General features: G+C 34.5%; 1 protein-coding gene across 1 annotated transcript in view; it reads right to left on the bottom strand.

Moving 5' to 3' along the window:
* The window catches only part of LMBRD1 (LMBR1 domain containing 1), a 110,778-nt gene that overhangs the window by 43,513 nt on the left and 51,817 nt on the right, over positions 1–15,448 (bottom strand). Inside the window, exons 8-9 of the mRNA XM_041761492.1 lie at positions 6,571–6,696; positions 1,377–1,529 (exon numbers count right to left, since the gene is read on the bottom strand). Of these exons, the coding sequence (XP_041617426.1) occupies positions 1,377–1,529; positions 6,571–6,696 (279 nt within the window). The remainder of the gene's footprint in view (positions 1–1,376; positions 1,530–6,570; positions 6,697–15,448) is intronic.

Genomic DNA, 15,448 nt, shown 5'->3' with positions numbered 1-15,448 from the left:
TACACTACACTCTGATTTCACTTACATGAAATTATAGAACACTAAACTATAACATATAAACTAAACTATAACAATAGAGGACATTACCAGTTGTCTGGGATCTGAGTTTGACTGAACAGGGAAAGACATCAAGTATCTTTTCTGCATTAATGTAGATCTATATCTACATATCTCTATTTGGCAAAATCAATCTGCACACTTAATAAAGTTGATTTAAAAATTCCTCTAAACATAGGTTCAGTGAAATAGAACAGAGCATGTTATAATCAAGGCAGCTAATGTTAGAGACCAGGTTATAAATATTTATAAAGAAGCCATATATAAAATTTAGAATTAGGATAAGGTTGAGGAGATGAAGAAAAAAAAGTCTGAGGAAGGTTGCATCATACTTTTGGTATTATGAAAATAATTACCCTGCAAAAAAGGAGCGGTGTGTCTTTAACAAAATTGATTTTAACAGAAGGTTCAAAATGTAATACACAATAGATCTAATATTACAATATAGTTTTGAAGAGCTCTGTCAAAAAGCAGGTTTTTTTGGTGAGCAGTCAATGCATTTCCTTATTTCCTTTCTGACAAGAGGAAGACAAAGCAGAACTCAACCTGACTAATCCTTTCACAGGGCTCTCTAAATCATTTTTTTTCAACTTAGCCAAAACCTACTTTATAGCTTCATCTTGCCTTTCCTCAAACTAGTCTATTCACTGCACCTCTTAAATTACAACTTGTATACTATTATATACAAAGCTCTGGTGTTTGAAATGCCAGATACAGAATGGATAATACAGAAGTCTGTGGCCAGCAGTTCTAGCTATTTTTTTTCAAAGCTGAATTATTACACCCTTAGTTCAATATAGGTATTTAAGTTTAGATACCACTGTCCAAAGAAGTCAAGCAAGGCTGGCAAATGGTAATTAAAAAAAAAAGAAAGAAAGAAAAATTAATGGTTTTCTGTCCTAAATAATATCTTCTTACATACTTTCAGAAACACACCAACTAATAACGAAGCAAATTCTATTACTTTCCGTTAGAGTCCTGAGCTCTAGTATGGGTCCCAGTTCTATTTATGGAGAAGTACAAACTTGCAAAATGTGCTAGCAGCATACTACATTACTTATCTATATTTTAATTTAAATTTCTCAATACCTCTGTTTTAACACTTGCTTTACACATGAGTAAATGAATGAAGCTCAGAGAGGTGTGTAACTGGCACAGACTACCAAATGACAGAGCTATGATTCAAAATCACTTTAACTCCAAAATTCATGCTTGTAAGTACCATGCTGTAATGCCTCAAAAGAGAACTCAATTACTCTGAGAGGTCTATCTAAACTTGAGAGAAGAGTGACAACATAATTTTTTAAAACTCCATTTACCTTCAGGGGACGCAGAGCACCACAAAATTTTGTCCACCAGCTATTTTCAATGAATTCTAAGTGCCTCTCTCTTTTCCTAAGGGTTCGTAACCTTTCTTCAAATTGTTTTAAGGCCCGTTTATCCCTTGCTGGCAAAGGTCGACCATCTTTGCTCTGCAAATAACAGAATAAAATAAAAGTTTTTTTATCATTAAGGTCTCAGTAAAGTACCCATCAGATTTAACAAATCATGCAACAAGCCCTTTTTTAGGTTGGATACTCCTTACGCAAATTTACAAACTGAAAAAAAAAAAATGACAAGATCTTTGTGACAATACATATCTCTGAACCAAGATCAGCATCAAAATGTAGATGTGTGTCCATTTAATATCAAACTTCTTGATTTCTATTTTCCAAATATATAGTACAGTTATGTGGAGAGAGATAAATATCTCTAAAAATGCCTTTTTTGTAGGACACTTTATTCAATTTGCTCACTTACTCTCCCTCACCTCCAAGCTCCTCCTTCTATCCCTTATCTTAATATATTTGGTTCCACCCCTCCCCTCCCTTCAGTCAGCCCCTGATTCAGACAGCAGCAAAGGGATGCAATACCAGTATGTGCTATATAGGTTTTTATAGCAATTGCTAAAAATTATCACTTTCTTATTCTCCAAGTACTTTTGCAAATGAATGTTTTCTTTGGCCAACTTACTAGCGGTAACTCTCACCCACCTATTTTTATGCGATGCTTACTATAACCATGAGCAGTACTTTTCTCATGATGTCAAAGATAACACCTTCCTACTTGAACTCCCACGCCCCCTAAGTGTCTTCAATAGGGTACAATAAGAAATTCCAATAATATGACAAGTGCTAAATACAAAAAAGGTGAAATGCAAATTTGTTTGCTTTTATTGGAGGCAACAAGAAAAATATTTGCATGGAACTACATTTTTTAAATGTAAAGATATCAAGGGTGCCTGGGTGGCTCGGTTAAGTGTCTCCCTTCAGCTCAGTTCATGATCATAGGGTCCTGAGATCCAGCCCCACATCAGGCTTTCTGTTCAGTGGGGAGTCTGCTTCTCCCTCTCTTTCTGCCCCCACCCCCTAACTCATGCTCCTTCCCTCTCTTAAATAAATAAATAAATAAATAAATACATACATACATACATACTTTAAAAAAGTAAATTGTAAAGATATTAAAATGTTAATATCCCTAATTGAGATTTAAATAGGTTCTTAAGAGTCAACAAAACTGCTCTCTAACATAGCCCAGTACAGCCTCATCTGAAATCATAGATATAATGAAGACAAAATTCAACTATCCTTTAATAAAGAGATCTACATAGTTATAATGATCTCTTTACATAATGGCACTGCCGTGCTCTTCTGGAATCAGTTGTCCTCTTCCATACCTTGTCATGTTGCTTCTCAAATTTTATCATGCATAACAATTACCTGCAAAGTTTGTTAAACACAGATTTCTAGACCCTACAAATAAAATTTAATTGGTCTTGAGTGGGGCCTAAAATGTGCATTTAGGAGATACTGGTGCTACTGGTCCAGAGACCATACTTTGCATTCACTAGACTATATTTAATCACCTTCACTCATTTTAGTTAAATAATCAAACTATAACCCCCCCAGAAAAGAAGCCTCAGAGAAAGGTATTTTTGGAAGGACAAAGGAATATAACAAACACTCCTTTCTAGAAGAAAGATCCAGGCAGTAATACTTTGTGTGTGTGGAATGAGAAAAGTCCAATAATTTGTATTTTAAACATAGAATTTTTCTCAGAAGTGCCTTTCTAATATCAAAAGGATACCAATAATAAGGTAGTTTTATATAATAACTACCTTTCACTAGTTCAGGAGAAAAAAAAAAAGTAAACCGATTTAAGGGTCCACTGAAAATAAACCCAAGTTATCCATCTGCCTATTTGGTGAGTATTTCAGAGGAGTGAAGGATAGAACTCCACTCTGCTTTGCCTACTGACCAAACCAATATAAGAATAATTTTTGGTCAGAGAAACAAAACACCAGGATAGAAACCCAGTAGTCAGCTAATTATCTCATCTGGAAAAAAACAAAAACAAAAAACAAACAAAAAAAAACGTAGTTATAAAGTATATGAATACATACCCTTGTTTAAAACAAAGTAAAATATGAAAGCTTCCCTTCACACTGTCCCAGAGTACTACTGCCCTTTCTTAGTGTTATCACCATTAAGCAATTCAGTATCCTTCTATACATTTTCAATGTATTTGCATGAATGCATATATGCTAATATACGTATGGGTTTTTGTTGTATCTAACAGCTAACATTTCTTGAGCACATTTCTTGTCCCTAAAAAAAAAGATTTGTTCTTTTATATTTATTCTCCTTAAATCTTCAGAATAAAACTCTGAAGTTGGTAGTAATATTATATCCATTTATTAGATGAGTAAAATAAGGCTGACAGAATTATAAGCATAATGAGAGAGAGAATTTGAACTGAGAGCATCTGGTTTGGTTCTATAAAGATATATTCTTCAGTCTATAAATATCTACCTCATTCCTCTTCATCACTGCACACCACATTATACCATAGTATCTTAATAAATACCTTACTTTTGAGCACTTAGATTGTTTTTTTTCTTGAGAGTATTAACAATGTGCACAAACATTCTTATTCATTCTTATTCACCCAGATACAAATATATACATGTAATTGAGTAAGATATATGCCTAGATGTCAACTGCTGGATTAAACTTTATTAAAAGGGATGTGTTTGTATATAGGCACATATTACATCATACAATTTTCTTTAAAAAGCTGTATGGTTTACATTCTCACAAGCAGGACATCTATTTCTAAAATCTCTTTAATAATTGACAAAAGTAAAAATTTCAAAGACGTCTAAAAGATTAAAAAAATACTGACTTGTTCTAATTAGCATATCTTTCATTACGAGGGTGATCAACCATTCTGGTTTCTGCACTGCAAGTTCCATGTTCTAGAAAATCCCCTCGGGTCCTAGGCAAGCTGGGATGCTTGGTCAACCCTCTTACTACTCTACTGAAGAGCTGAAGCATCAGTTTATATTTTCACTGGACAATTCAATTTTTCCTTCAGTATACTCTATTTGTGTCTTTTGTTCATTTTTTAACAGATTTTATTTATTTATTCATGAGAGACAGAGAGAGAGAGAGGCAGAGACACAGGCAGAGGAAGAAGCATGCTTCATGCAGGGAGCCTGACATGGGACTCAATCTCAGTCTCCAGGCTCACGCCCTGGGCTGAAGGGGGCACTAAACTGCTGAGCCACCAGGGCTGCCCTCCTTTTTCTTACTGATTTGAAGATGCTCTTTATATATATATATACACCCTATATTGCAGATTATTTCCTCCTACATTATTGCTGGTTCTTTAACTTTCTTTTTGGTGGTGCTTTTTGGGCACATAAATTTTAGAAGTTAAAAATGTAAAATTCGGGGATCCCTGGGTGGCGCAGCGGTTTAGCACCTGCCTTTGGCTCAGGGCACGATCCTGGAGACCCGGGATCGAATCCCACGTCGGGCTCCCGGTGAATGGAGCCTGCTTCTCCCTCTGCCTGTGTCTCTGCCTCTCTCTCTCTGTGTGTGACTATCATAAATAAATAAATAGAAATTAAAAAAAAATAAAACTCTTTAAAAAAAAAATGTAAAATTCACCAATCTCTTAGCATTTAGAGTTATCTTGTGTCTTGTTTAGAAAGGTCTTCTATACACCGAGATAAAAATTTTATTTTTACTTTTTCCTAATGTTTTGTAAATGTTGTATTTTATTTGAATTCAGGATTGTTTTACTGTATGGGATGGAGTCTACAAAAATTTCATATTTTGTCTTTTATAGATTGCACTAAATTTCCCATAAACTTATGAAAAGCTATCATCTCTATAATATTCAATCTTCCCAATCAAGAACTGATGAAGTTCTCCATTTAGTCCAGTCTCCTATTATGTATTTAGATAAATTTTATGATTTCTACCAGGAAGATTCTGACATTTCTTATTATTTTATAGTTTGCAGCTATTGTGAATGAGATCATTTTCTATTCCATCTTCCAACTGGTTAATGATTTATGTTTGTATCCAGGCACTTTGATGAACTCTTATTAGTTCTATTAGTCAGTTTGTTCTTTCAGATATTCTTTGTAGATGATATCTGTGACTAATAAAGGATATTTCCCTTTTTCTCCCTCTCCCTCTAATGTTTATACCTGCATTCTTTCTTATCTAAGACCTCCAGGAATATGCTAATGAGCAAGAAGGGTACTGACCACACTGCACTGTGTGTGACTTCAATGGGAATATTAATTAATTCATCATTAAGTATGTCGCTCAATATAGGGTTCCTTTCCTAAGTACTCTCTTCTAATTTTTGTAAGGCTTTTTTAAAAATCATAACTACAAATTGACTTTTACTAAATATTCTTTAGCATCTATTAAAATGGTTATATTTCTCATTTATTCTCAATACATTAAACTCCTTTAACAGATTTTCTAATGTATCATCCTTGTATTCCTAGGATAAACCTAATCTGATAATGACAAAATAATCTCTTACAGCACAGGTTTGAATTGCTAACATTTTTCTTTATATTAAAACATTTGCTTCTATGTTCATAAGAAAGACCAGTACATAAATAGTCATTTATTTTGTACGTAATTATCATCTGATTTCTGTATCAGGATTATGCTATCTTAGCATAATTTAGAAAACTTTCCATTTTTTCCTATGTTCTATAATTAATATTTATCTGTTACTTGAAGGTGATAGAGGAAGAAACTTCATTGTGTTTTTAGAAGTACATTTAACTGGCAAGTGATTACATAAGTATTTTTAGCTTATTCCACTAGTACATATAACTTGAACATACGTGATACCATAAAAACTGATGTTACAACATGAAATTAGCATATCTGGGAAGAAGCCAGGTCTTGACCAGACCTAAGCAAAACTTTTGCTTTTCACTGTTAGAACACTGACAGAAATTCTCAAATTGACATTGTCTTGCGTATCACAGAAGACAAATTTTAAAACTATGGACATGGTTTGTCAAGGATATGGTACAAGAAAATTCAAACAATGTCAAAAATATAGGTTTGGCAATGTCTAAAGCATTATCAGAAGGTAGTGCAAAGAAAATGTCCTTTTATGCTTCCCAATTACAATAAAATAACAACTCACTTTTGATTTAATCGTTTGAATGTGTTGCTCCACTTCTTCAATGTCTTCAGTGTTTTCTAAACGTTCATAAGCAGCATTTCTAGTGCCTTTTATTAGATTTAAAGGTAATGCAGACATGCCATAGGCCTAAAAGAAAGAAAATTAAAATGTTTTAGTACTATTATTTTATACATAATATGTACAATTTTGAGAGAAAAATGTCCTTTAAAATGAATGCAAAAGAGTATAAGCCATTGTGAAGGATCATAGTCACTGAATCATGATTATGCTGTCCAATAATTCTCTTCATATTTACAGTTATATTAACTTATATCTATAATATTAACTATTCACAGAATAGATAGCATGTACTGTTCAAAGGAGAAGTTGTAAAATTAGTGTAAATAGAATACTTTATCAAAGTAATAAACCATAAATTCAGATTAATGACAGGTTAAGATAGTTTAAATTAGTAAAAACAACTTACAAAATTACTTTCTATGGAAAAAACAATTTTTCCAACTATATAAGTAAATCCTGACTAAAATATATTTTAACATATGTGTTATTTAACTAGCATATCAATTATCTGTATAATTTATAAGTTTTAAGTGTAATTAATCATTATGCTAAGTATTTTAAATATCTTCCTAAAAGTAGTTTTCTAATATTAATCGCCATTAAGAATAAATGTATTATTTTGTATTACCTCATTCCATATTAGTCAGTCCCAAATGATTACTTTTTATTAAAATCATGTAACACTTAATGGCAATTGCTACATAACTATTATTCTAAATCATTAAATCTTTAGAAACAAAACTGTCAGTTGTCACCTCCTGGTTGATCATACTTGCACAACAGGCTCTAAAGCAGACACATTGCCTTCATTTTCCTCCTAAGCACAGAACAAACTATTTTAGCCAGTCTTTCCTGAAGTTAAGTTAGGCTCATGAAATTGAGTTCAAGACAATGAGTGTAGGCAGAAGTGATAAATACTATTTCTCAGGCTTAATCCCAAAACTTCCAAAATATCCTGGGAGATCCTGCATATTTTCCCTAAAACTCTGTTACCTAGATATCAACTCCAAATATCCTTAGTGACAATTTAAACTATAGTTGACCCTTGAATGACTTGGGTTTGAACTTTCAAGGGTCCACTTATACATAGAATCTTTTCTCGATAAATACTATAAATTTATCTTATGATTTTAACATTTCCTTTTCTCCATTTAATTGTAATACAGTATATAACTTGTATAGCATACAAAATATGTGTTGTTTATGCTATTGGTAAGGCTTCTAGTCAACAATAGTCTATTAATAGTTAAGTTTAAGAGGAATCAATGATTATGTACAGATTTTCACACATGTGGGGGGTCAGCACCCTTAACCCCCATGTTATTCACACAGGCACATGAGATCTTCTTTATCTATTCACTTGTTTGATGGACATATAGGTTGCTTTCATATCTTGGTTGTTGTAAATAATATTGCAATGAACAAAACGTACATAAGTCTTTTCGAACTGGGTCAGCACCACTAATCCCCATGTTGTTCACACATGCATATTACATCTTTTTTATCCACTCAACTGGCAATTGACATGTAGGTTGCTTCCATATCTTGACTATTGTAAATAATGTTGCAATGAACAGAGAGGTAGGTCTTTTTGAATTAGTGTTTTCATTTCCTTCAGGTAAATACCCAGCAGAAGTCCTGGATCATATGGTATTTCTATTTTTAATTTTTTAAGGAAATTCCATACTATTTTTTAGAGTGGCTGCACCAATTTGCATTCCCACCAACATTGCATAAGGTTCTTTTTTCTCTATATCTTTGCCAAACATGTTATTTCTTGTCTTTTGATTCTAGCCATTCTGACAGGGGTAAAGTAATGTTATTGTGGTTTTGATTTGCATTTCCCTGATTAGTAGTGATGCTGCACTGTTAGCCATTTGTATGCCTTCTTGGTAAAATGTCTGTTGGGGCCCCCATTTTAATCAGGTTGGGTCTTTTTGTTATTGAGTTGTAGGAGTTCTTTATATATTTGGGGTATCAACCTCTTACTGGATATATCACTTGCAAATATCTTCTCCCATTCAATAGTTGTCTTTTCCTTTTGTTGATGAGTTCCTTCACTGTGTATAGTCCCATTTATTTTATTTTTGCTATTGATGACCTTGCCTGAGGAAACACATCCAAAAAAATATTGCTAAGAGAAATGCCAAAAAGCTTACTATTTTTTAAGGAGATTTATGGTTTCAGGTCTTATATTCGTCTTTAATCCATTTAGAGCTTATTTTTGTATATAGTATAACAAAGTGGCTCAATATTATTTTTTCTTATGTAGTTGTCCAGTTTTCACAATACCATTATTTAAAAGGCTGCCTTTTTCTCATCATTTATTTTTACCTTCTTTCATGTAGACTAACTGACCATATAAATACGGATTTATTTCAGGGATCTCTATTCTATTCCATTGATCCTGGTGACTGTCTTTTGTGCCAGTACCATACTATTCTCATTACTATAGCTTTGTAATATAATTTGAAATCGGGGGCTGGATTCCTCCAGCTTTGTTCCTCTTTCTCAAGATTGCTCTGGCTCTTTGGAGTCCCATAAAAATTTTAGGATTATTTGTTCTAGTTCCATGAAAAAATGCCATTGGCATTTTGAGAAGGATTGCACTGATTCTGAGGTTACTTTGGGTAGTACGAACATTTTACCAATATTAACTCTTCCAATCCATGAATATGCTATTATCTTTCCAGTTTGGGGGTTGCTTTCATTTTCTTTTCCTCAAGGTCTTTCGGTTTTCAGGGTATAGATCTTTTACCTCCTTGGTTAAATTTATTCCTAGGTATTTTGTACATTTTGATATAATTGTAGATAGGATTGTTAATCTCCCTACTTTGTTATTAGTGTACAGAAATACAATGGATTTCTGTATGTTAATTTTGTATCCTGTAACTTTACTGTTCATTTAATAGTTCTAATAGTTTTTTTTTTTTTTTATGGAGTCTTTAGGGTTTTCTATATATAGTATCATGTCATCTACAAATAATGAAAGTTTTACTTCTTTTCAATTTGGATGCCTCTTATTTCTTTTTCTTGCCTAACAGGAGTTACTAGACTTGCAATACTATGTTGAATTAAGATGGTGAGAGCGTGCATTCTTGCCTTGTTTCTAATCTTAGGGGAAAAACTTTGAGCTTTTCACCACTGAATATGAGGTCAGCTGTGGGTATGCCATATATGGCCTTCATATGTTAAGGTATGTTCCCTCTATAACCATTTGTTGAGAGTTTGTATCATAAACAGATGTTGAATTGTGTCAATGCTTTTTCTACATCTACTGAGATGATCATATAATTTTTGCCCTTTGTTTTGTTAATGAGGTTGATCACATTGATTGATTTGCAAAAGCTAAACCATCCTTTCATCCCCTGTAAGATCCTTCTCATGTATTACTGATTTTGATTTCTTGAGAATTTTAGCATCTATGTTCATCAGGGATATTGGCCTAAAGTTTTCTTTTTCTGCAGGGTCTTTGGTTTTGGTAATAGGGTAAAGCTGGCCTCATAAAATGGGCATGAAAGTGTTCTTCCCTTTTCAATTTTGTATAATAGTTTCAGGCAGATAGATATTAACTCTACTTTAAACTTGTGGTAGGGGGATCCCTGGGTGGCTCAGCGATTTAGCGCATGCCTTCGGCCTAGGGCGTGATCCTGGAGTCCCGGGATGGAGCCCCACATCGGGCTCCCTGCATGGAGCCTGCTTCTCCCTCTGCCTGTGTCTCTGCCTCTCTCTCTCTCATGAATAAATAAATAAAATCTTAAAAAAAAAAAATAAACATGTGGTAGAATTCATTTGCAAAGCCATCTAGACCTGGTCTTTTATTTCTGGGCAGTTTTTTTGTAAATTATTCTATTTTATTACTAGTAATTGATCTATTCAGATTTTCTATTTTTCACTGTCAATCTTAGAAAAAGCTGTGTTTCTAGAAATGTATCCATCTCCTCTAGGTTGCCTAATTTGTTTGCATATAATTGTTTAAAGTATTCTCTCATGATCCTCTTTTATTTCTGTGCTAACATTTGTAATTTCTTTTTCATTTTGGATTTGATTTTATTTGGGCTCATTTTCTTGATGAGTCTGGCTAAAAGTGTGTCAATTTTATCATTTCAAAGAATCAGCTCTTTGTTTCATTGATCTTCTCTACCGGTTTTTTAGTCCCTATTTATTTCCAATCTCTTTATTATTTCCTTCCCTCTATTAACTTTTGGGTTGTTTGCTCTTCTTTCTCTAGTTCCTTTAAATGTAGATTGTTTATGTGACATTTTTCTTGTATCCTGAGGTAGGCTTGTATTGTTATGGCTTCCCTCTTAGACCTGCTTTTGCTGCATCCCAAAGATTCTGGAATGCTGTTTCTGTTTTCATTTACCTCAAGGTATTTTTGAATTTCCTCTTTGATTTCCTTGCTGACCTACTGGCTGTTTAATAACATGTTGTTAGCTTCCACATGTTAGTGGGGTTTTTTTCCCCCAATTTTCTTCTTGTAACTGATTTCTAGCTTCATACCACTGTGATTGGAAAGATACTTGATATGGTTTCAATCTCAAATTTACTGAAACTTGTTTTATGGCCTAACATATGAACTATTCTAGACAATGTTCGATGTGTATTTGAGAAGAATGTGTATTCTGTTGTTTTAGGATGGAATGTTCTATATGTATCAAATCCATATGATCTAATATGTCATTTAAGGCCAATGTTTCCTTATTATTTTCTGTCTGGATGACCAATTCATTGATCCAAGAGAATACTAAAATCCACTACTATTATTGTATTGCTATTTCTCCTTTTATTTCTGTTAGTTTTTACTTTATATGGTTAGGTACTCAAAATTGGGTGCATAAACATTTAAAATGTTATATCTTCTTATTAGATTGATACCTTTATCAATATGTAACACTTGTTTTTTCTTAACATCAAAACATCAAAAACAAAACACTTGTTTTTTCTTAACATGGTTTTAAAGACGGTTTTGTCTTTTTTCCATCTTGTTGTTTTCTGGCGCTTTTTGTAGTTCATCTTTGTTCCTTTTTTCTCTTCCCTGATTTATTTCCCTTAGTATTGTTAAGTTTCCTTTCTCTTTTTGTATATTTACTCTAAGTTTTTTCTTGTGGTTACTCTAAGGTTCACATATAATATCCATGTATAACATCCAAGTATATAACATTATCTTTCAAGTTACCTTGGAACACATCCCAAATCTTTCTATTTTTATCTCCTCTACCCACATTTTATATTTTTGATGGCACATTTTACATCTTATTTTATGTATCCTTTCACTAATTTTATATATATATATAAAAGATTCAGAGGGAGAGAGAGAGAGAGAGAAAGAGAGAGACAGAGAGAATGCATGCATGCAAACCTAGGGGGAAGGGTAAAGGGAGGACAAAGAAAATCTCAAGCAGACACCCCACTGAACATGCAGCCCAACACCGGGCTCGATCTTATAGCCCTGAAATCATGGCATGAGCTCAAATCAAGAGTTGGGCACTTAACCAACTGAGCCACCCAGGCACCCCACTAACGATTATATTCTTATTTTTTCTATTCTTGTCTTTAACCCTCATACTTTAGTGGTGAACTCCCTTAGCTTTTGCTTATGTCAGAAACTCTTAACATCTCCTTCAGTTCTAAATGATAATCTTGCCAGGTAGGAAATTCTTAAGTGGTAGTTTTTTTTGTTTTTTTTCCCTTTCAGCACTTTAAATATATTATGCCACATAAATAAGTAAATTTTGCTATGTCATTCTCATCTGGCCTGTAAAATTTTTCTTTTTCTTTTTTTTTTTTTTTTTTGGCCTGTAAAATTTCTGCTGAAAAATCTGCTGATGGTCTTATGGAGCTTCCCTTGTATACAGTATGTTGCTTTCTCTTGCTGTTTTTTTTTTTTTTTTTTTTCTCTTGCTGTTTTTAAGATCTTCTCTTTATGTTTAACTTTGACCATTTTAATTACAATGTGTCTGAGTGTTTCTTTTTAAGTTCATCTTGTTTGTAACTCCCTGGTCTTCCAGAACCTGGATATCTGTTTCCTTCTTCAGGTTAGGGAAGTTTTCAGCCATTATTTATTCAAATAATTTTCTGTCCCTTTCTTTCTCTCATCTCTTCTGGGAATGTTATAATACAAATGTTATCCCACTTGATGTAATCCCTTGAAGTCCCTTAAATTGTCTTCATCACTTCTTTTAATTATTTTTTCAATTTGCTGCTCTATCTGGATGTTTTCCATTGCTTTGTCTTCAAGCTTTGCCTTTATGTTTGTTTTATCCCTTTTGCTACTGAATGCCTCTACTATATTTTTCAGTTCAACTCTAACTTCTATCTAGAACTTTCTTATGTTTTCTGTAGCTTTGCTAAAGTTCTTGTTATGTTCATCCATTCTTCTCCCAACATTGCTAAATAGCTTTATGACCATCACTTGACTTATCAGGTAGGTTGCTTATCCCCCTTTCATTAAGGTTCTTTTTTTTTTTTTTTTTTTAATGGAGATTTGCCTTATTCTTTGGTTTGGAACATATTCTCCTATCTCTTCATTCTGCCTATTTGTCTATAACGTATTAGGTGAAATGGCTACCTCCCTCAGTCTTGAAGGAGTGGTCTTGTGTAATAGCTAGTTCATGTGGGCCATTAGAGCAATCTCCCTTGGCTATCAGAGTCAGTCACTTCATACAGGCAACCACTCTATGTGGACATGTCAGGGCTCTGGGCACTCGCCCTGACCAGTTGTCGCCTGGGCACCATGAAGGGAGAGTGGGGTTCCAGGAGCTTGCCCATCACAGTTGTGGCTCAGTCTCATGCTGATTAGCTGGGGCTTAGGGTGTCCCTGGAAGCTAATTACAGCTTGGCTCCTGCTACAGGAGGACAGGGCTCAGGTGCTTATCAGCCCAGTTATAGCCCATCTGCTGCACAAGGAAGGTGGGACTCAGGTCACTGAACCAACTGGGTTGTGGCCTGGCTGTTGCATAGTAAGGGCCAGGCTCAGTACACTCTCCCAGCCCAGTTACAGCTTGGTCCTCTGCACAGTTGGGCAGGACTTAGGACACCCACTTGGACCAAGTGCAGCTTGGCTACCAGACGGGGAAAATGGGGTTCATGGTGCTCATCTGGCCCATTTGCAGCCTGGTTGCTGAGTGAGGAGAACAGGGCTCAGAACACTAGCCTGACCCTTTGTAGCTGGGGTGCAATGTGGTATTGGGATGCCTGACAGCCAAGTTAAGGATTCAGTGAGCAGACTATGCCCTCTGGTGCTAGCATGCTGGAAGGAGAGCTAGAGGGAAACCTGGGTGGCTCAGTGGTTGAGCATCTGCCTTTGGCTCAGGTTGTGATCCTGGGGTCCTGGGATAGAGTCCTGAATCAGGCTCCCCCTGGGGAGCCTGCTTTTCCCTCTGCCTATGTCTTTGCCTGTCTCTTTGTCTCTCATGAATAAATAAAATCTTTAAATGAAAAATGGTACTCAAATGCTGTCACCAGCAAATTAGAATGAGATTCCAAAAATGGACTCCACCAATGCTTCCATCACCATATTAAGTGCCTACAAGTCCCTGTCTTTGCTGCATGCAGCATCCTTAAAATTAGTAAGTGGTTCTCTCTCACAATGCAGGCACTTCTCAATCTGTTGCTTTTGTGCTGGATCTCAGGGAGAGCAGATTTGTACACAAGCCACTTAAGAGCAGGATCTCTGTTACCTATAGTTCTAGGACTCTTCCTCTCTTAAACCCCCTCTGATTTTCAAAACCAGATGTTTTGGGTGAAGGAGGGTGTCATCTTTCCAGTGCTAGCCCCTAGGGTCAGGATGCCTGATAGGGGGCACAATCCCCTCACACCTCAAGGGAGAGTTCCTTATTTTGGGATATCTTCTGATTGTGGGGTCATCTGGGATAGGGGTGGGTGTAAGGCCGACTCTCCTATACTACTTGATGTGTCTCTTTGCCTTTTGTTGCAGAGGTATTATTTATTAAGTTCTCAAGTGTTTTTTAGAGAAAATTTATTCCAAACATAGCTGTAAGTTTGTTGTATCCATGGGAAAAGGTGAGTTCAGGGTCTTCTTGTGCAACAATCTTAAAACCATCATTTTATTCATCCATGTTTTGTTTTGTTTTGTTTTTTAATTAAGGGAGAATACAAACAAAGAACATGACCAAAAAGGAATCCCAGAAATTAACTAGTTCTATCAGGTAATATCAACTATATATATATAGCACACTGTATCTAGATAATTCAGTAGCTGAACTTATTACCCAACATTCAAATCCTTATATTTTCTAATACCTTAAAATATTGTATTTTACAGATTGTTAAAATGTAAGTTAATGTTCTCATGATTTCCCCATCATCTCCTCTCCTCCCTGTCCTCCCTGAGAAACAGAAAGTAGGAAAGATTCTGTTTCATATTAAAAGAAAACCTAATTTAGGCAGAGTAATTTTCTTGTAATTAATCAATTCTTATCAAATTTGTACCTGTAATGACCTTGGTAAAATATAAAAAGAATATATAATAGCATATCCTTAAAACACTGAAATTCATGTAAATAAAAAAGCCTATCCCACCACTCCTTTAATCTTTCCTTATAGAACTTTCTTATCCTTATTATCATTTGAACCATTTGTTTCTTCTAGTACTTCTACTACTTTTCAAAACTGAAAAAAAGTAATATAATGCTTGAAGACTCTGAAGAATAATATTACATAATGACTATTGACCAATTATCCACTCACATATAGTTTTAACAGAAGAGTATGTTGCTTTTTACAACCAAATTCCAAGGCAAAATATTTTGCTAAACACAGTTTATGCCCAAATAAATTCCTTGTCCTCCCAACT

This window comes from Vulpes lagopus, chromosome 1, assembly GCF_018345385.1.
Source record: "Vulpes lagopus strain Blue_001 chromosome 1, ASM1834538v1, whole genome shotgun sequence".
NCBI classification, from domain to species: domain Eukaryota; kingdom Metazoa; phylum Chordata; class Mammalia; order Carnivora; family Canidae; genus Vulpes; species Vulpes lagopus.
Note: the sequence above shows the minus strand (reverse complement) of the source record. Positions and strands in the feature narration are given on the sequence as shown.